Source organism: Acartia tonsa, chromosome 11 (assembly GCF_053477335.1).
Source record: "Acartia tonsa isolate MP-2025a chromosome 11, ASM5347733v1, whole genome shotgun sequence".
Lineage (NCBI taxonomy): Eukaryota > Metazoa > Arthropoda > Copepoda > Calanoida > Acartiidae > Acartia > Acartia tonsa.
In genome coordinates, this window is record NC_137270.1 from 17,945,022 (window position 1) to 17,967,759 (window position 22,738).

The window sequence follows — 22,738 nt, forward strand, 5'->3', positions numbered from 1 at the left end:
ACTCTTTCTAATAGGGCTTCAAAACCGATTAATATCCACTGAATTAGAACCGGTTTTAAGCCATACTGAAATGTATTTATAGCATCGTATTACAACATTTTTAAAAGCGAAAATTTTCTATAATTAAGGTCCGTCCGTAACGGATAGCTTTTATCGTTAATAAGGCATGTTAGAATTGTCCTTTCAATTTCAAACTTGACATGGTGATTCCGGTAATAGTTTAGAAAGCGTAGCAACTCCAGAATCGTTACAAGAAAGTACGTTTGTGCAGTTAAAACATGTTGATTATTTACTTTGATTTTTTTTTATAAATTACGAACATAAATTGCTCAAAATCAAACGAGATAATCACATTTTAATGCTTTAATATTTTAGAGGATTTTCAGTACCGTTTACATACAAGTTGTTGACCGATAAATCTCAACATACAGAAGAAAATTTAAGGTAAATCTGATATTTTTTTGGTAAAAAAAAACAGGTATCAAAGGAATAAGACAAAGGACGATAAAATGATGTACACCACCAAAATTACTCTTTCAGAAGATCACAATTAGTGGTTTAAAGTTTAAACGTTTGGACTATGAACTTAATGAACCAACCCATCAAAATTCTGTAAAAATACAAAACTTTGGGAGCTAGTGTAATAAAAAGCATAATGTCCCCTTCTTCCTTGTGAAAAATACAAATTTTTATTGGATTGAATTGTTTTACGTCTAATTCAGATTCATTACAAGATAGGAAAATAAACAAATGTTTTATATATTAAAATTATCATTATACTATCATATAAGATTTCATTAGGGAGAGTTTAAAAAGTGCCTAGTCGTGCACAGATTTCTCTCCCCACTCCCCTCTACTATTTTGAAATAGATAGAAATAGGGGAGTGGGTTAGTTTTTTTTGTGGATGTTAAATGCTGCTTTCGGCTTGGTTAGGATATTTTGGGTATAGGATTGCATGTATAGGATTTTTTTGATTAGGGCCCCTGCAGGGGTTAGTCATAAAGTAACGACATCCCACCCCACCTATTTTCATTTAATTAAAAATGAGGGAAGGGTTCTGTGCTCGCTAGGCACTTTGGAGGAGAGCATCTAGAGAAACTTTATATTTAGATTAGCAATGGTTCTTGGATGGACAGTAGAATTTTTACAGGTATAACTTCAACTTTTCGTAGGACTTCCTTGCAAAGGTGTATATTCTGCACAAGATTCATTTTTTTCCCCTGCTGCAAATTTTGAATTTCTTTCCTACTCCAAATTTTTTTCAACAAGGGGAAAAATACTTTTTAGAACTCTTTATTTTTTTTTCATACTCTTATAGTTTTTTTTCACCAAGGTGGGGAGAAAAATGGAAAAATATGTTTTCGGTTATCTTAATTTTTACATTAAGCCCCAACCACATATTTTTTATCCCCCCCCCCCCCCCCCATTTATCAGGGTCAAGCACCCCTGCTTCCATGTAACGTATATAAACATTTATTAAAGCGAAGCGAGCAAAGAGTTCTTACGATAGCTTTGAAAAGAGTTAATATACCAAAAATAATGATTTTTAAGACTCTGAGCTTCTCCATCAATCACTTTTTCTGTAATAGAAAAATGCTGTAAAGCGTATTTGTCACCTTGATTTTTTCTCTCAATATCTTTATTAATATATTGTTCAAAACCCCCACGGTTGCGAGTCTACGGCGACCCGTGAAATTATTCTTTAATCCTGCCTTTGCCCCCCTCTGCCCTTTATACAAAAGTTCCAATTTAATTTTTTTCATTTTTTAGGCTTTCTTCCTAGTAGCAGATGATATCATGGACCAAAGTGAAACTAGAAGAGGAAAAAAATGCTGGTATCATTAATATTTGTATTGTAGACACTCTATAAGTATGTCCTGCCGTTCGCCTTAATTATTAGTAGCAGATGGTATATGAATTACCTCATACGGGCGAGACTACTGTCCATGACACTTTAACATTAGGTCCAACAACCAATGGGAGCCAAATGTCTCATTTTCTGACACACAGAGTATAAGGTTGAGTAATACCCAACAGAAAACCAACTCCTTGATTGTCTGGAAGTCCTTACTGTTCATGGCAATAAGTTGCTCGGTCTTATGACAAACGCAGGAGTCCCAAACGCAGAAGTGGACACTTAACCTAACCTAACCTATTTTAGACCTTCTTTTAGGTTTTTTTAATGCCTAACCCCTGCGGGGGGCTTTTGTGTACATTCATATCTTAACCTAACCTAATCTGTACAGAAATACTTAATTAAATTAATATTTTAACACTCCTGCGTTTGTCCTGGAACCAGTTGCTCTTGTTTTGGGCCAGTGCATTACCCCTACTTTAACTATTAATGTCGCACACCTAACATAGCAGCAGAGAAACCATTTTTAACGTCTTTGGTTATGACGCAGTGTTAAGAAATTACAATATATTGATAGAAATATAAGGATAATCCCTATAACGTATCCTAATTATGATCATTTATGCTTGACTGGCCGTTTGGCCGTTTTTCATCGATTTTTTTAGGTTGAAAAAACGTTAACGGAATTGCCCCACCACCGGGTAATTTTCGGTAATTTCTTTGAGTCCAATTTCGACCAGTGTTAAGTGTTAGATTCAGTAACTGACTTTAATTTTTGTGCTAACGTCCAACTATACTCCACTACATGCATGCTCGTTGTTTAAATGTAGAGTAGCTGCGATACTTACAATCTTATATTTCAGGTATAAACAGAAGGACATTGGCCTGACAGCATTCAATGATTCCATCCTGCTAGAGACCTGTGTCTATACAGCATTGAAACAATATTTTGCAGATAAAGATTACTACATGGTAAATTTTACAGCATTACATTAATACATATTTAATTCATTTTATAAAAAAAACTCTGTCTGGACGACCCTTTGTCTGCGTGCAGGTTAAAATTACCCTTTACTGATATGGTTCATCTTTTTGCAGATACAGAGTACTTCATGGTAAACTTTACATTATTTCCTAATCATCCATTCCCCCCTCCCCCTTGCTTTCCTCAAGTGCCCCTTGAGACCTCTAGAGGCGTAGCTCAATATATGTTACACGTACCATATTATACACCGGCGGCTTCGCCCCTGTAGGCTTTTATGGGAAATTTGGGTTGTGTTTGGGAAGTCGACTCGCCCCTCCTCCACTTTCAATGTTAATTTTAGAAGGAAAAAAATATTCATTAGGGGGTCATCTTTTCTAGGGTGATTTTTCATAGGAGGTTGGTGTTACCATCCCCCAAAATGGTTATAAACCTTCCCGTTACCCATAAGAAGCTTTAATGTAAAGGAGAACCATATCTACAACAGATAGACACACACACAGATCCTGTTACTTTTATAAAAGGATACCTACACTTATAAAATTTTCGGGTATAGTCCTTCCCACGACATCCCTCCATAAGGGGCGATTCGTCGTATTTTTAAAATGGCTTTTTATAGGTTATTTGAGGTTAGGTTAGGTTATATTGTGTTAGGTGATTGCCCCACAGGGTTAGGTAATGGGCCCCGAAGGGTTAGAGCCCCCCGCAGGGGCTAGAAATAGGAGAAAAGCTACTGTGAAAAATACGAAGAATCGCCCCTTATGGAGGGATGTCGTGGAAAGGACTATTCCCAAATTTTCTTGTTTAAATGTACTTTGTTCTGCTCTGTTTTATAAGGTTTGGTTTCTCTATCGTGGAATAAATTAAGAAAATTTGTAAAATCCAATATTTTACAATTGTATCAACTATAACCCCCCTTTAAACTTTGTTAAGCTTAATCCCTTATTAAACCTAACTTTATAATAGTTAATTATTGCATCGTATTATAGACAGTCTGTGGAATAATGTCTACTTTAGAGTCTCATAAAGAGCCCAATAAACATGGGGGTGCTATACCTTTACAAATAATTTTTAACATCCAAAATGTGTGGTTTTAGCCTCCCCCTCATTTGGGCGTCCTGTTGGGTGGGGATTGCGGGAAAGTAAAAAGGTTCACTGGTTGAGATAATACATTTTATCTAGAAACTTGAGATGTACTGTTCAGTTTAGTTTTAGAAAGAATTTATCTGTCTGTTGTATTTAAAGTTTCGGATCTACTGCAGTTCACGGTAAAATATTGCTGGTAAGCAATATTTCCAAAAATCTATTAATTTTAAAGGCTGCTAGCTGCCAAACGGCTGATCGTACAGATCATGCCCACACACTGTTTTAAGCGGCATAAGAAGGCATACAAATAACCTGGAATAGCCATAAATCAATAATGCTTAATTATCTCGCCTAAAGACCTAATTTACGCGCTTTTTCTTCAGTGAAGCTTTCCCTGTGCATAATTGGATCTTGGCTATTCCAGATTATTTGTAGGCCTTCTTATGCCGCTTAAAATGGTGTGCGGGTATGATCTGTACGTTCAGCCGTTTGGCAGCTAGCAGCCTTTAAAATTCATAGATTTTTGGAAATATTTCTTACCAGCAATATTTTACCGGGAACTGCAGTAGATCCAAAGTTTCTCATTACTTCCACCCATCGATCTATCCCACTTTAAATTTTAGTTTATACAAAAAAACAAAATAAAAACAAAATGGGTGTGGTGGGCAACTTTTCTAGGGTCCATTTCCCATGAAAATACACTTTAAAGGAGAACCATATGGGTTCAGCGGTTAGCGTGATCCTTAGGTTCAAACACACACACACTCACAGATCCTGTTACTTTTATACAAGGATTAAAAACCAAAGAAGCTAATAACATAGTATTTACTATTGGTCTCACATTTTCTAGAAAATTCACACAAAATTCGCAAAACTGAGGTTAAATCTGGAATAAAGAATAAATAAGACAATACATTCAAAGTTAGTGAATAGTTATTGGTCGCATCGTATTATAGACAGCTCTCCGCGAATAGTAAATGAAAAATTATAATTTTATATTTATTTTATTATTTGTAGAAGATTGTCTGTATTTTCTATGGGCGTTTTCTCATGGGAGGGTTGTGGTACCCGCTCCCAAAATAGTTGTAAACCTTCCCTGGAATTAGAGATATAAGGATCATAAAATTTTAAATACCTATGTATTTTTTTCAGAGCCTAGTAGATTTGTACCAAGAAGTAACTAAGTTCACCTCACTTGGTCAGGCGTTAGATCTTATTTCTGCAGGGATAGATCAACATTCACATTTTTATAGTTATTCAGTTCAGGGATTTAAAGGGATAAGATTATGAGCGGTATATTGATGTAGATCCCCAATGATGATACTGAAAGTTACCCCTTTTGTTTATAACAATTAGTTGTTGAAACGTTTGGACACTCAATTGAATGAACTAACCAATCAAAATTCAATAAAAGTCCCCAACGTTTTTAAGCCAACGAATAAGAAAACGTTATTAATTATATAACTTTGCGGTGCCCCTAACCCTTCACATACAACGAAAAGAAACATGTAAAGTTTTTTTTTTAAGAAGAATCAAAAGTTTTTAAAGAAATAATAATGTTGTTTTATTATGACAGAGACATTCCAACAGAAAATAGGAAAAGCTCACAGCTTAGACCACTTCACCATGGAACGCTACAAGGTATGTTCTGAAGGCTTAACACGAAGCACATATGCATGTGCTTGTCAGGGAGGTGATCGGACTCAACACCACGTCATATTTTAAGCATAAATGGTTCCTAAATGCTGCGCTGCTACATCTGATGCGCGACATTATTTTTTAAGAGTAGGGATAATGCATTTGTCCAAAACACAGACGCAACTCATTACCATGCACAGATAGGAGAGTTGGTTGTCTGTTGGATGTCACAGAAAAGGAGATATTGTCGATCGACACATAGTAATCCTTGAATGAAATTAACATGGCTTGAAATTTTCTTAATGACACAATTAATAAAAAATATTATGGGAGAAAGTGTATCATACAGGTTTTGTGATAATAAAGAAAATATAATCAAGTTTCGTAATTTAAATAAAAAATGTTAATTTATTATAAATGTTGTCCTTGATTTGATATATTTTAGTAAACTTTTCTCTCAAGTAATATGTACTTTTTATGTGAAGTGAGTCTGTCAAGAATTTTTGGTAATGTCACTCACACAGCCACAATCACCCCCCCCCCCAAAAAAAAAAAAATTAAAGGGAGGGGGCGGAAGTGACACTTTTTGAAACCAAAACTAAAAGCTAAAGAAACTCAACTAAATAAAGAGTTACAGCTTTGAGATTTTACTTGGCAGTTGCTTTATAGAGGTACAAAATGGAACTGTGAAGAAACGGCGGTGGAACCGCCGAAATTTGTTTTTGCCTTTTCTTATCAAATTAGATAATTTTCAATTATCTGAGATAATTTTTTTTTCTTCATAAAAATTTCCCTTATATTTTCACTTGACACTTGAAATATTTCAAACATGTCAATATTAAAATCGCAAGTGTCAAGTGCTAATATATTGACCAGCCTCATACTTCTAGTAAAACCACACTTCTCATCTCCTGCATTAGCAACCTTCCACTTTAATGCCGTTCCTTATATTTGCATTTGTCGAGAAAAGGCAAAAAAATATCGGCGGGAAACGGCGGTTCCGCCGTCGTTTCTTTACAGTTCCATATTATACCTCTTTAAAGAAACTACCATGTCAAATCTCAGAGCTGTAACTCTTTATGTAGTTGAGTTCCTTTGACTTTTAGTTTTGGTTTCAAAAAATGTCACTTCCGCCTCCCCCCTTAGTAATGGGGGGGGGGGGGGGGTAAAAGCATGCACTTGTAATCTTGTTTAGTAAGTTTTAGATTTGGGCAGGGGTGTATATTCTGCACAAGATTAATTTTTTTCCCCTGCTACAAAATTTTTTTTTTTCCCCTCCTAGTTTTTTCCAGCAAGGAAGGAAATAAAATGGAAAAATATTTTCAAAACTCTTTATTTTATTCATATTATCCCCTCTCCCACATATTCTTTTAGTTTTTTTTTCACCGAAAAGGTGAGAAAAATGGGGGAAAAAATGCTTTCAGTTCTCTTAATTTTTACATTTTTTTCCCCCAACCACATATTTTTTATTCTTTATCCCCCCCCCCCCCCCCCTCAGCAAGGTCAAATTTGAAAATATACACCCCTGGATTTGGGAGCACCACAGGTTTTCACCTTCCAGCAAAAAAAACGTAAAATTTCTATTGTATAAGTTCCCAAGTCACTAACATTCCAACAAAAACAGACAACCAATTCTTTGATTGCAAGACCTTTGTCTTGAAGTCCCTACTGTTCAGTATTCATAGTAAAAAGTTGCACATGTTTAGAGCCAAAGCATTTTTCCTGTACATTTACTGATAAAAGTGCAGCAGTAGATCCTTTGCACTGATTAAAACACCGTGGTTTAGAGAGGGGGTATAAGTAGTCCTCTTTTTTTTTTTAAATGAGATTTTACCGTTTTTTTTTCTTTATTAACTTTTCATAATTAACGTCAAATTAATATTTTTATATTACTCATTATCCTTTTGTTTTATTTTAATTAAAAGAATGATATGACTTACATTAAAAAAAGAAGAAGATTGTCTATTCTTTATAGGGATAGATTAATGACATTGTTTACCATTAGTCTCCCGTTACCTGTCAATTACCGCATAGGGGCGAGGGTGCTGTCCATAACACTCTAACGTCAAGTCCAACAACTAAGGATAACTAAAAAGAGCCATATCTCTCCTTTTTTGTCCATACACGGGGTTAGTGAGTTAAGTAACACCCATCAGACAACTCTTTGATTGCACGACCTTTGCCTTGGAGTCTCATTATTGCATTGTAATGAGTTGCGCCTGTTTTGAGCCAAGGCATTCCCCTCACCCTAACTACTAAAGTCACGCATCTGACATAGTAGAAGTAGAAACCATTTTGAACGTCTTTATAGTTATGAAGCGATGTTGAGCTGAGATTCGATCTCATCACCTACCCCTATGCCGAGTAGATGCGCGGGTATGAATAGTTAATAGCTTCTTAAAATTGGAGGAATGAAAGAACAATTTATTTATTACTATTCTCTTTATTCCTGAATATTTTAAGTAATATTTTTTTATAAAAACTTGTTCACGTTTTTATTCTGTTTTTTTTTTCAAGTATATTGTATGTTACAAAATATGCTATCAAATAGTACGTCTCTTTTCAATATTTTTCTCTTTTTCAATAGAATCTCATGGGGTGTTAGTAGACCATTGTCAATTTAAGGGAGTGAATTCATCCCACGTAATTGTGCCAGGGGTGTAGTAACGACCCCTTTTTTGTACGCCTTTAAATACAAGATATTTACATGAAGCATATCTTCTGTATAATCAAGTCCTTAAAATGTAATTATGTCCATGAACAGAATATTGTATTTACGCAATTTTGCAGCAGTTTACTATAAATTTCATTTAAATCTCTATATTAATAATATTCTGTTTTTAAAGTTTTGACACTCGACAAGTGTTCATCTTAATTTGTTCTGCCGTTTGATTTTAGATCTTCGCTTTTATGGATTTTTTCATCCTTGTTTTATTTTTAATTGTAGGCAATTGTCAAGTACAAGACATCATACTACTCGTTCTACCTGCCCATAGCGCTGGCTATGAGACTGGCGGAGATCAAAAGAACGGACTTCTACGAAAAGGCCGAGCGTATCCTTCTCAGCATGGGACTTTATTTTCAGGTGGAAATTAATCCTTATATAAAAGTATCAGGATGTCGGACGTAATGTCGGTATGGCTATGTGTTTTTCTGTGTGGTTTTATCGCGAAAGATTTGGCTAAACGCTGAACCGATATGGATCTCCTTTATAGTGAAGCTTTTCATAGGTCCGGGAAGGTTTATAACTATTTTGGGGAATGGAAATTGTAAAGAGAGAATTAACACATCCCCCCCCCCCAAAAAAAAAAAAAAAAAAATTCTATTAAAAACTAAAATTGAAAGTAGATAGGTTTTGTCTGATGCTTAAGGTCTCAGAAAATGTCGGTCGCAATAATTGTACTATTCAGGGAAGCTTCAATATATTCTATGTGGCTTTATTTTCACTATAAGAACCGTTTTTGTTTTGTTTAAGTATGGTAGTACGTTCTATATTTTCCATCTTTCAAATGAAAAAGAAATAATTAAAAGTTATACAATGAAAGTTTTCCAAGACTAGGTATCAGACAAGGATGAAAAGATAATATCCAAACAGACGGTCGGACAAAGTGAGTTATAAAGTGCATTAGCTGCAGATAATTTCAAAATACATTGAATAATATACCTATGTGATCATCTAGAGAAGCTAAAGCATCATCCGCTGTTAATGAGATGCGATACTCTAGCACCCAAGGATATGAGGTTAAGTAACATCCAACAGACAACCAACCCGTTGATTTCATGACCTTTGTCTAGAGGTCCTAACTGTCAATGGTAATAAGTTGCGCCCGTTTTGGCAAAAACATTCTCTCTACTCTAATTATTAGTGTCACATGCCAGACATAGCAGCAGTAAACACCAATATTAACTTAGCATGTAATCTCATCTCTTCATTGCAGTTTGGGCTTAAATATCAAATACGAATTACAGAATTTATGTACATTGGTTAAATGAATCTTTACAAAAAATATGAAATAGACAACAAGCAAATGTCGATTCCTGTAAAGCGTTGCAGACTGACGTATGGATTGGCAGATATAGAGTAGCTTTGCTGTCCTCAAGAAATAATCGCTTTGAAAAAGAAAGAGACTTCTTAGAAAAAAAAGGTTTTATAACTAAAAAGTGCATTGAAAAATTCTCTAACATTAAGGGGGGGGGGGGGAAGTTTTGCCACTTTCGCGTAATCCATGATTATTAGGCTAGGTATTGATGTGAGACTATAGGTTATTTGGGATAAAAGTTTACTTTTGGGTAGTACTTCACGTATATTTAATCATTTTTTGGATAGGTCTCCAGGTTCAGGTGCTGCAGGCTGGAAGATGGTTTCTGGACAGGTAAAAAAAATTTAAAATTTTTGATTGAAGAGTTAGAGATCAAATTATTAAACAAAATATGCATCTTTATGGATATTATTGACATATAAGAAGAAAAAATTAAAATCGGCCTCCAGGTTCAGGTGCTGCAGGCCTCCAGGTCAACTCTGGACAGGTAAAAATCAAATTTTTTATTTGAAGAGTTAGAGGTCAACTTATAAAACAGAATATGCATCTTTTTTTATATTATTGACATTTTTGAAGAAAAAATTAAAATCGGCCTCCAGGTTCAAGTGCTGCAGGCCTCCAGGTCCACTCTGGACAGGTAAAAAAAAACAAGTTTTTTATTTGAAGAGTTAGAGGTCAAGTTATAAAACAGAATATGCATATTTTTTAATATTATTAACATATTTGAAGAAAAAATTAAAATCGGCCTCCAGGTTCAGGTGCTGCAGGCCTCCAGGTCCACTCTGGACAGGTAAAAAAACAAGTTTTTTATTTGAAGAGTTAGAGGTCAACTTATAAAACAGAATATGCATATTTTTTGATATTATTGACATATTTGAAGAAAACATTAAAATCAGCCTCCAGGTTCAGGTGCTGCTGGCCTCCAGGTCCACTCTGGACAGGTAAAAAAATATTTTTTTTTATTTGAAGAGTTAGAGGTCAACTTATAAAACAGAATATGCATCTTTATTTGTATTATTGACATTTTTGAAAAAATTTAAATCAGCCCCCAGGTTCAGGTGCTGCAGGCCTCCAGGTCCACTCTGGACAGGTAAAAAATCAAATTTTTTATTTGAAGAGTTAGAGGACAACTTACAAAACAGAATATGCATCTTTTTTGATGTTTTTGACATATTTGAAGAAAAAATTAAAATCGGTCTCCAGGTTCAGGTGCTGCAGACCTTTAGGTCCACTCTGGACATGTAAAAAATAAAAATTTTTATTTGAAGAGTTAGAGGACAACTTAAAAAACAGAATATGCATCTTTTTTGATGTTATTGACATATTTGAAGAAAAAATTAAAATCGGCCTAAAGGTTCAGGTGCTGTAGGCCTCTAGGTCCACTCTGGAAAGGTAAAAAATAAAAAAATAAATTATTTGAAGAGTTAGAGGTCAACTTATAAAACAGAATATGCTTCTTTTTTTATATTATTGACATATTTGAAGAAAAAAATGAAATCGGACTCCATGTTCAGATCCTGCAGGCCTCCAGGTCCACTCTGGACAGGTATAAATTAAGTCTTTTTAACTGGAAAGTTACAGGTCAACTTATAAAACAAAATATGCATTGTTTTGGATATAATAAATATACTTGAAGATAAAATTAAAATCGGCCTTCAAGTTTAGGTGCTGCAGGCTTTCATTTTCAGGTATTTTTGCTTTTTTTCCTGTTTTAAAACATGGTAGGTAGGTATCATACATTTTTACTATACTATTTTATATGGACAGTGACACTTTACCTTGATCCTTGTGAACGCTGGTTTTTGCCGCCGGCCAGGTGAATATCTCAAATGGTTCTTTTGGAATTTAGAAGAAAGATTTCGAAATAGAATAAGTTTAAAACTTAAAATATAAAGTGAAATTAAAGGACCTGGAGCCTGTCTGGACACACATTTTGAAGTTTTAAATGATTAATATTACTATATTATCTTATTTTAACCATTTTTTAAATACATACCTTTCCTCTAAATTCAAAAATTACCTGGCCAATGGCCAACAGCGGTCACTGGGATCCATCAAAAAGTTTCAATGAATATGATAACTACCAGGTTTAAATAAATATAGAATAGAAAAAAAGTAGGGGGGAAATCAAATAAATAGGAAATATACCTGAAAATACTCTCTAAAGTTCACCTGGAGGCCTGCAGCACGTGAACATGGAGGCCAATTTTAATTTTTTCTTCAAATATGTCAATAATAACAAAAAAATGCATATTCTGTTTTATAAGTTGACCTCTAACTCTTCAAATAATTTTTTTTATTTTTTTACCCGTCCTGAGTTGACCTGGAGGCCTGCAGCACCTGAACCTGGAGGCCGATTTTAATTTTTTCTTCAAATATGTCATTGTCCATAATATAAAAAAATATGCACACCTATTCTGTTTTATAAGTTGACCTCTAACTCTTCAAATAAAAAATTTGTTTTTTTACCTGTCCAGAGTGGACCTGGAGGCCTGCAGCACATGAAATTGGAGGTCGATTTTAATTTTTTCTTCTTATATGTCAATAATATCAAAAAAGATGCATATTCTGTTTTATAAGTTGACCTCTAACTCTTCAAATAAAAAACTTGTTTTTTTACCTGTCCAGAGTGGACCTAAAGGTCTGCAGCACCTAAACCTGGAGGCCGATCTTAATTTTTTCTTTAAATATGTCAATAATATAAAAAAATATGCATATTCTGTTTAATAAGTTGACCTCTAACTCTTTAAATAAAAAACTTGTTTTTTTACCTGTCCAGAGTGGACCTGGAGGCCTGCAGCACTTGAACCTGGAGGCCGATTTAAATTTTTTCTTCTGATATTTCAATAATATCCATAAAGATGCATATTCTGTTTAATAAGTTGACCTCTAACTCTTCAAATCAAAAAAACTTGTTTTTTTACCTGTCCAGAGTGGACCTGGAGGCCTGCAGCACCTGAACCTGGAGGCCGATTTTAATTTTTTCTTCAAATATGTCAATAATATAAAAAAATATGCATATTCTGTTTTATAAGTTGACCTCTAACTCTTCAATTAAAAAACTTGTTTTTTTACCTGTCCAGAGAGGACCTGGAGGCCTGCAGCACTTGAACCTGGAGGCCGATTTTAATTTTTTCTTCTGGTATTTCAATAATATCCATAAAGATGCATATTTTGTTTAATAATTTGATCTCTTACTCTTCAAACAAAAATTTTAATTTTTTTTTACCTGTCCAGAAACCACCTTTCAGCCTGCAGCACCTGAACCTGGAGACCAATCCAAAAAATGATTAAATATACGTGAAGTACTACCCAAAAGTAAACTTTTATCCCAAATAACCTATAGTCTCACATCAATACCTAGCCTAATAATCACGGATTACGCGAAAGTGGCAAAACTTCCCCCCCCCCCCTTATTTTTTGTAAAAATTCATTGGAGAGTTATTTGATTTTTTATAATATACAAGGATTACATCATCCACAAATTAACATAAAGGGGTAGTTTCACGAAATGCATTTGAACTTAATTTAGTGAACCGCATATTTTTTGCTAGTTAATTGAAAATCGTCTTTTTGTGATATATGCAATTTAAAAAGACGATTTTAAGTCTTGATATTTTATAAACTACATGGTAGAAAATTGAAATTCTTTCAAATATATGCCATATAAATGTAGTTTAACCAAGAGGGGGGGAAGTTTTGACACATTTGCGTAAACAGTGAGTATAGGCTTTATCTTTGGACTGAGAGGATAGGTTATTAGGGATAAAATCATTCTTATATGATAAAGGGGGGGGGGGGGAAATGTGGTGACTCGTGCCATGACATACCAGCAATTTTATTTTGGGTGCTACTCCCTTAGTTTTAGAGATAATTGGGTGAAATCTTTTGGGCTGGGTCACTAATTACCCCAAGTTTTGGTATCTTTCAAAAAAAACGGCGGCGGGTCCGCCGCTCCCGCCGTTCGCCGCCATTTTCCGCCGCCGCCAAAAAAAAATTTTTATATTCTCGTTTATCAAGGTATATCTTAAATTCAGTGCGTCTCCTAAGCTTTTAAAGTTATTGAGACAAAATCTTTTGAGGTAGATCAGTAAAAAAATATTTTAATAAAAAATGGCGGCGTTACCGCCGCTCCCGCCGTCCGCCGCCATTTTCCGCCGCCGCCGCCAAAATTTTTTGGAATCATTTGAGAACATTTTATTTCTTTCAAACATTTTTCACCTTACAAGCCATCCTGCGGGCGGCGGAAAATGGCGGTGGACGGCGGGAACGGCGGTACCGCCGCCATTTTTTATTCAAATATTTTTTTACTGATCTACCTCAAAAGATTTTGTCTCAATATCTTTAAAAGCACAGGAGAAGCACTGAATTTAAGATATATCTTGATAAACGAGAATTTGAAAAAAAGTCCCCCCGCAGGGTTGGTTATAAGGGTAAAAATTTTTGAAAAAAATAACATGCTCTCAAATGATTCCAAATTGCCTAATTCGGCGAGAAATGCAATAAAAAAAAAAAATTTTGGCGGCGAACGGCGGGAGCGGCGGTCCCGCCGCCGTTTTTTTGAAAGATACCAAAACTTGGGATAATTAGTGACCCAGCCCAAAAGATTTCGCCCAATTATCTCTAAAACTAAGGGAGTAGCACCCAAAATAAAATTGCTGGTATGTCATGGCACGAGTCACCACATTTCCCCCCCCCCCCTTTTCCCAGGTTTTAAGCTTTTTTGGTTAGGCCTCTAGGTTTAGGAGCTGCAGTCTTCCAGGTTCAGGGGCTGCAGGCCTCCAGGTGGTCTCCAGAGAGGCAAAAATGAAAAATGCATATTTTTGAATGATATTTACATATTTAAAGATAAAAGATGCATATTTTTGTAAGTTGACCTCTAACTCTTCATCAAAAATTTAATGTTTATTTTTACCTGTCCAGATACCACCTGGAGGCCTGCAGCTCCTGAAATTGGAGGCTTATCCAAAAAATCTTAAAATTTGGGAAAATTTATCATATAAGAATGATTTTAAATCTAAAAACCTATCCTCTCAGACCAAAGATAAAGCCTATACTCACTGTTTACGCAAATGTGTCAAAACTTCTCCCCCCCCCCCCCCTCTTAACCAGGACAAAATATGCGTTTCACTAAATTAAGTTCAAATGCCTTTCGTGAAACTACCCCTTTACTTAAATAAAAAAACTTCAAAAACATCATTAAAACTAGAAGCGTGACAAAAGGGGGTGTATCCACCCCTCTATACCCCCGTTAAAAAGGGTTTACACTAGGGTTGGGCCGGATACTTTTTTGGCCGGATACCGGATACCGGATATCCGGCTGATTTCAAATGCCGGATATCCGGCCAACGCCGGATATCCGGCAAATATCCGGTTATCCGGTCAAATTACCGGATATCCGGCCGGATAACCGGCCAAATTACCAGATATTAAAGAAGCAAAAAAAATTTCATCAGAAATCTTATATAAATTTACATAAAGTTAAACTTGTTCAGAAAAAATGTACTTCAGCTTCAATAATAAGAAAATTATAGCCATTTAAAATTTAAAAAGCAGAGATTTTTGGTGTAAAGTATAAAAAATTATAGAGCCGGATATCCGGCCGGATAGTTTCAATATCCGGTATCCGGCCGGATATTGAAAATGACCGAATATCCGGCCGGATATCCGGTCCAACCCTAGTTTACACCCTCCTGACAAATTCTCTAAAACAACCGGATTCTCCTTCGATTTTAAGTGATTATCTAGAGAAGCCAAAGCATCATCATTTTAATGGGATCCAATACTCTAACGCCTACTCTGGAAGTCTCATTTATGGGCCAAGACATTACCCCTACTCTCATTGTCAGTGCCATGTGCCAAACATTGCAGCAGTGTAGTTTAACAGCGTGGCCACATTTTTCAGTATACTGAAAATGTTCAGTATTGTTCAGTATTTTGAAATTTGGGATTCAGTATTTTCAGTAAATACTGAACGTTCAGTATTTTGAAATTTTGTTCAGTATTGTTCAGTTTTTGGAAATTTAAATGATTCAGTATTTTTCAGTATTTCTTACATTCCAATTTTTTTTGCATAAATAAGATGTTTTTTCAAGTAGTTGAAGTCAGATTTTTTTCGGCGCTTTGCGCCTTACTTTACTTTCCTTTATGTTATAGAGCATTTTTTTCTGATATTTTGTCTTTGGAGTGAGAGGATAGGTTATTTCACAAAAAAAAGTTTACTGTTGGGATGTAGTTTTCATATTTAAAAAAAATTTGATTTGGCCTCCAGGTTCAGGTACTGCAGGCCTCCAGGTGGATTCTGGACAGGTAAAAAAAATTCAAGTTAGAACAATACTTATTTAACAGAAGTTACTACTTTGTGGATAGTATGAACTAATTTGAAGTCCAGGTTCAGGTACTGCAGCCCACTAGGTGGATCCTGGACAGGTAAAAATTGAAAATTTTTACTTTTAAAGTCAGAAAAAAACTTATTTAACATATGTGGCTTCTATGTGGATGATATGAAGAAATTTGAAGAAAAAAGGACTCTCCACGAATGAGAGCAAGTGATTCTAAGCACCTTCCAGCAGTGATTCTAAATGTTTTTTTGGTGAATAGCTTTACAACTAGGGGGATATTTTAAAGATCTTTTAGTATGAACTAATTTAAAAAAAAAACAAGTTCGATTAAATTGACATGAAAAATTTCGGTATTATCCTCTTAGAAATTTTTTTTCAATTTTGAAAATTTGAGTACCCACGCATCCCCCCCCCCCCCCCCCCGACAGCGAACTATAAACTTTGGCCGCAGCGTTCGGCTCCCTAGCCTGCCTAGCCGCAGCGCTCGGCCCCCTTGCCTGCCTAGCCGCAGCGCTTGGCCCCCTTGCCTGCCTAGCCGCAGCGCTTGGCCCCTTTGCCTGCCTAGCCGCAGCGCTCGCCTCCCTAGCCTAAAACCTAACCTAACCTAAAATAGTTGTTCTTCGTTGTCAGGGTGGGGGGCGGGGGGACTTGTACTCAAATTTTCAAATATGAAAAAAAAATTCCAAGAGGATAATACCGAAATTTTTCATGTCAATTTAAACAAACTTGTTTTTTTTTAAATTAGTTCATACTAAACCCAAAGTAGCAATTTTTGTTAAATAAGTTTTATTCTAACTTATAAAGTAAAATTTTTCAGTTTTAACCTGTCCAGAATCCGCCTGGAGGCCTACAGCACCTGAACCTGGAGGCCAAATCCAAATTTTTTTTCAAAATAGGAACACTACATACCAAAAGGAAACTTTTTTGTGAAATTACCTATCATCTTACTTCAAAGACAAAGCCTATAATCACTGTTAATGCAAAAGTATCAGAACTGACCCCCCCTCCCCCCCCCCCCCCTGTAAGGTGAGTAAATAATTATCAGTCATTTTCTGCTTAATTGGCACAAGAAAATCTAAGAGTCAAAACTAAAAGATCTTTAAATTATCCCCCTAGTTATAAGGCTATGATATATTTAAAATTTGAAATGAGGAATCATATTTTGAAAATATTCAGTATTTTTTCTTATTTTAGTATTATTTTAGTATTTATTCAGTATTTCATGTTTTTTGTTCAGCATCAGTATTTTTTTGGTTGTGGCCACACTGTTAAGTTACCATTATTAAGGTCTCTAGTATGACGCGTTGTGAATTATTTCCTTGTGGATGTAGTTTTCCTTGTACAAATATAAAATATTTGAATTTATTCTTGATATCAATTTCAATCTTTCTAAACAGCAATATCACGGAAAAGTAATAATAATCTTTTAATACCCATTGAGAGAAAGGACAACCGAAGTTAAAATTGTTCTACAACTTTTCATCCTCTAAGCACCATAAATGGTGAAAGGAGAATATATTTTATCTCTTAAAGCTTGGATGTCATTGACTCCTTCCTCTTTATTTACCAGATACCAAAGACAGATTTTCACACAAAACAAATGAAGCAAGATCAATTTTCTAGCCGTTCTCCTATCCTTGCCTCTAATACCACTTGCATAAGAAGCTTTTTTCTTATTTTTTTGCAAATTTAATCCGCATGAATAATATCATGAATCTTGTTTTTTTCAATATTTTTGTCGTATTGGAGTAAAAATATTTACTTATTTTATTGGTAAATTTAAACATTTAAACAGGAAAGTATACAAAAAATAAGTATAAAGATACAAGTTGATATTTTCTTCGTCAAAATGGTTCATCTTAGGTTAAGGATACTGGAGGCTTTAAAAAAATAGCTCCACTTTTTCTTCTCGGCATTTTTACAATGACTTTTTTGATGAAGGCGTTTTCTGAGATATTCTCTCTTAACTTTTAAATATGAGTTTCACGGCTCCTATTTAAGATAGAATACTGTTTTTTTTTGTCAGGCAAAACCTTTACAAAAGATTATCCAGTATTCATCGTCTGATTCAAACAGTTTTAACCATTATTTACTTTATTTTTATACATTTCATTTAAAAGAGACTGGGCATTTGTGACACCAAAATTCAACTTAAAAAAGAGTTACAGCACCAAAATTTGGAATGACAGTCGCTTTAAAGAGGCACAATGTGGAACTGTGAAGAAAAGTTGGTGAAACCACCGCTACCTCCTGCCTTTTCATCAACAACACGTATAACTTGATATTTTCCAGGTTCAAGATGACTTCCTTGACTGTTATGGAGATCCAGAGGTCACTGGCAAAGTTGGTACCGACATCCAGGTTAGTTAAATGAAATTTTTAGTAGTTAAGTTACTTTTTAAACAAAAGTGTGTCCAACTTTTATATTAAGGTCGCTGTTATGTTAATTGGATATATTTCTTGGATGTTGCACCAGATTTTCATGTACTTTAATAAATTGATGCTAGTAGCTGGCTTTGATAACGATTTTCCATCAACCACCTTTCCATATGCACTCCCCTCCCCTGAAAGAACAAACTGACCAACAAATGAGGTTTATATTAGCAAGCTAAACTAAGGAACAAATCTTCCCTTGTCAATATTATCCATAGGATTGTTTTTCATATTTTCCTTTGATTTAATATTCAGGCATAAAAGCAATTCATAAACTACTCCCCGAAATCCTTCCCCCCCCCCCCCCAAAGAAAAAAAAATATCTTATGATTTATACCTAAGGATTATGAAATCGCATATTTTTACAATGTTACCAGATGGATTTAATTTAAGGACGGGAAATGCAGCTGGTTAGTAGTAATGGCATTACAACGAGCTGATCATAAGCAGACCAAGGAACTAGCCCTCAGGTAAGATTATGGTGGAATAAAGAACCCGCCAAATTTAGGAATATAAAATCGCTTATATAGAATAGATTGGAATTTATGGCATTACAACGAGCTGATCATAACCAGACTAAGGAACTAGCCCTCAGGTAAGACTTTATTCGACTAAAGAACCCGCTAATACTTGGTTCCTTTTATACAGGGCTAACTGGTTGAAAAAATGTTTTAGGTCAAACATGGGCTTGACAGAAATTTATAAATTGTTTGATTAATGTACTTTTCAATTATACAGCATTTGATGACGTTTTGGCGTAGTTTTTGCACTTTGAACTAAACAAAACATTTGATAATATTTATTTTAAAATCCTATAGGTAACATTTTATTTAAATATTTTTTCTCTTAAAACCATGGTGAAACTTATTTTTTTTAGTTGATATAACTATATGAAACAGAAACCTAGTATATTCTCAAAATACTCAAATTTAAATTAGAATATAAAGTCTCATTTTTTTTTTGAAATTCCCTAATGTTTTATAATTACGCTTCTCATTCTTTGTAGTAAAAACTTCTTTAAATCTTAAACCTTGGCAATACAAAATGGTGTCTATTTTTTTTCTTTTTATGTACAGAAGGTGTAATTTTGTCTAAAAAAATTTGGGTAATACACCAAACCCTTGTCTTATCCCTTAAGATTCCTGAGGGGGGGCAGAAAAAAGGCCAACAATATATGAAACAAACTCATGATTTAGTGTGTTAAACAGGGTGCCGGAGCCGTATAATTTTGATGCGGCTCCGGCTCCAGCTCCGGCTCCGGCTCCTACCTTAAAATTAATATATCAATTTTTTTTCATTATTGAATTTGATAAAATAAAATAAATAATATAAAATATTTTGCTTTTATTTGATTAAAGCTATATAAAAGTAGAAGGATGTGTGTCTATTTGTTAAGTAACAATAGTTTTTCAGTTTATTATATGGAAATAGACCGTTGCCAAATTATAATATTACTTTAAAAAATAATTTTTAGCTAGTCCGGAGCCGGAGCCGTTTTTAACGAAAAATACGGCTCCGGCTCCACCAAAAATGTTGCTGCTCCCGGCTCCGGCTCCAGAACACTGGTGTTAAAGATTGAAATACTAAAAATTGTAATAAATCAAGTATTAATGTTTTATCAATCGATATATTACGCTTGGATGTTGTACCAGATTTTCATGTACTCTGCTGAAGAAATACTCACAGCTGGCTAAAATAACGATTTCCCTCATACCCCACTTTACCCCATCCCCTTCCATTCTACTTACTGATCAATAAATGAGGTTCATATTAGCCAAATTGACGACAAATTTTCCACTGTCAATATATCCACGTATAATATATCCTATAGGCTATACCCATTATCTTATCAAGTAGACTCGAACAAGAAGTAATAAATAATATATTATGATTTCTTCCTGGAACCTTATACAAGTGTCTTTGTTAGTAGCATACCTGCTCTGCAGTGTAATTAATAAAGTGCCGGCTTGCTGTGGGGCAAGTGTCGGGTTCGCGTCTGGAAAATGCCGCATAATATTTAAGATGTTAAGCATGGTACCTATTGCTGCTTTAAGACAAAGGTTGTTCAATCAAATGGTTTGATAACTGTTGTGTAACAATAACTAATTATACAAGAACACGGAGAATGTACAGTAATAACAATTTTAAAACCTAGACATATTCTAGCCCATGCGGAGTCATATGATTTCGTGGTTCCATCCTGTGCGTCTCTTTTATCCTTTTCTTAACCTATCCTATAATAAGTAAAATATAATTATAAAAAAGTTGTGGTCTATATTCATTAAGAGAGAAACCATCACTTTACTATGGCTTGTTGTAGCTGCGCTACTTAAGAGATTTAAGAGTCCTTGTATAGCTGTATTTCATAAAGTATAAATCAAAAAGAAAAGATAGTTATTATATGTGGTCTGGAATTTCTCCAGTTTTATAAATATTGTATAAAAGTTTTATGTGCCAAAACAAAGAAATTTTTAAAACTAAATGTTAAGTAATAATAACTTTTTTTTCATTTTCAGACTTTAGTGTCCTTTGACCAAGTTTGATATTAATATAAATATTGTATAAAAGGTTTATGTGCCAAAACAAAGAAATTTTTAAAACTAAAAGTTAAATAATAATAATTTTTTTTTAATTTTCAGACTTTAGTGTCATTTGACCAAGTTTGATATCAATATAATTTAGAGTTATTTTGGTCCCACCAGGGAGAGGGGCTTGTTAATTTATTTTCTAAGGACTATGGGATGATGTACCTAAAAATAGGTAAAAATATCAGGGAGGATCTATATTAGAGATTCACATTTAGAAATATTATAAAAACTAAAAATTAGATTCCTATTAGGAAATCGGTCGTCCATACTACGATGTGTTGCCCTAAAAAATCACTAAATCAATTCAGTTGTTGGATACAGCTGGATGTTGAAATCCTTGTTTATCTAGAAATCCAAACTGTGCATGTTAATAAGTTACGGCTATTTGTTGGCTAATGCATTTCCCCCAATGTTTAATTCTTGTGTTTGACTTAACAACTGTAGGAATCAATTTTAACATCTAACAGATGAGTATTGTATACTTGTGTACTATTATAAAAAGTTAAAGATAAACAAAAAAGTTTTCCTTTTCTCTGAATTGGGCAATGTTTATACTGTAACACGCCAGGGATCTAAAGGGATAAGACAATGGTCGATAAATTGATGTACATCCCCAATGATGATACATAAAGTTTAGATTACAATTAGTGGTTGAAACTATTGGACACTCAACCTAATAAACCAACCAATCAAAATTTAATCCAGTCCCCAATGTTGTTGAGCCAACGAAATACAAAAAAAAATATTTGAACTTTGGGGGACTAGTATAATAAACTGGCTAATGTCCCCTTCCTCCCTGGTAAAACGTACTATTATGGATAAAGTCTTCTAGCAACACAAGAAACAAAAATTTTTAGAAGTTTTATGTGAAAGTCGACATAATATTACTTGGATGATGCACCAATGTACACAAATTTTCAAAATTGAAAAAAAAAATTCTAAGAGGATAATACCGTATTATCTTATAATTTAATTTTTTATATATGCGGAAAGCTATAGTATGATGCGTTAAATAACTTATTATTTTATTTGTGCCTCATAATTACCTACTTTATTTCTTAAATACTTTTTCTAAAATATTTTTCAAGGTTTCTTAATTACTGGAATACTAGGAACCTAATCCCAAATATTTCAGGGATCTAAAGGGATAAAACAATGACCTATAAATTGATGTACATTCCCAATGATGATACACAAAATTAACACCTTCTGTAGATTAAAACTAGTGGTGGAAACGTTTGAACACTCAACTTAATAAATCAACTAATCAATCCACTAAAGTCCCTAAAGTTGTTAAGCCAACGAATAAGAAAACGTTATAATACTTTTGGGGACCAGTGTAATAATCAGCCCATTCTCTCCTCTCTCTCTGCAAATATTTGATATAAAAATTGTTTGTAAAATTAAATATTACAGTACACTACAGGAAGGTAGCATTATTCTGAAACAATATTTGAAAGATTTGACAAATAAGTTTTTAAGCAATATTACAATATTTCACTTAATTTTCTGCTTTTTAACACCCCCTTCCCCGCCCCTTTACTTTTTATTGAAAAGGCATTTTAAGTAAGGCCATAAGTTTTTAGTGCCTAAACCTGTCCTGAAAATACAGGTTACTCTATATCATGCTTAACTTTTGTCTCGACTAGTCACTGGAGAGTGATATTAGTTTTTCTCTGATACTATTATGCTACCTTAATAACCTGAAAATTCTTATCTAGACCACTTAAAACACATTATGACTTGACCCGCGATCTCATGAGAGCTCCTCATT

The 22,738-nt window shown here is 34.4% G+C and overlaps 1 protein-coding gene across 23 annotated transcripts in view; it reads left to right on the plus strand.

Moving 5' to 3' along the window:
* LOC145331061 (farnesyl pyrophosphate synthase-like) overlaps positions 1–22,738 on the plus strand; it is a 51,527-nt gene that overhangs the window by 4,452 nt on the left and 24,337 nt on the right. For all 23 annotated transcript variants that reach the window (XR_013883660.1, XR_013883673.1, XR_013883675.1 and 20 more), the window contains exons 5-13: positions 376–444; positions 1,112–1,151; positions 1,772–1,836; positions 2,720–2,828; positions 5,077–5,146; positions 5,498–5,565; positions 8,510–8,647; positions 18,236–18,304; positions 18,770–18,846. Coding sequence is in view for 2 of the 23 variants with exons in the window: in XM_080175678.1 (XP_080031804.1) it covers positions 376–444; positions 1,112–1,151; positions 1,772–1,836; positions 2,720–2,828; positions 5,077–5,146; positions 5,498–5,565; positions 8,510–8,647; positions 18,236–18,304; positions 18,770–18,846 (705 nt within the window). In the remaining 21 variants the exon portion in view is untranslated. The remainder of the gene's footprint in view (positions 1–375; positions 445–1,111; positions 1,152–1,771; positions 1,837–2,719; positions 2,829–5,076; positions 5,147–5,497; positions 5,566–8,509; positions 8,648–18,235; positions 18,305–18,769; positions 18,847–22,738) is intronic.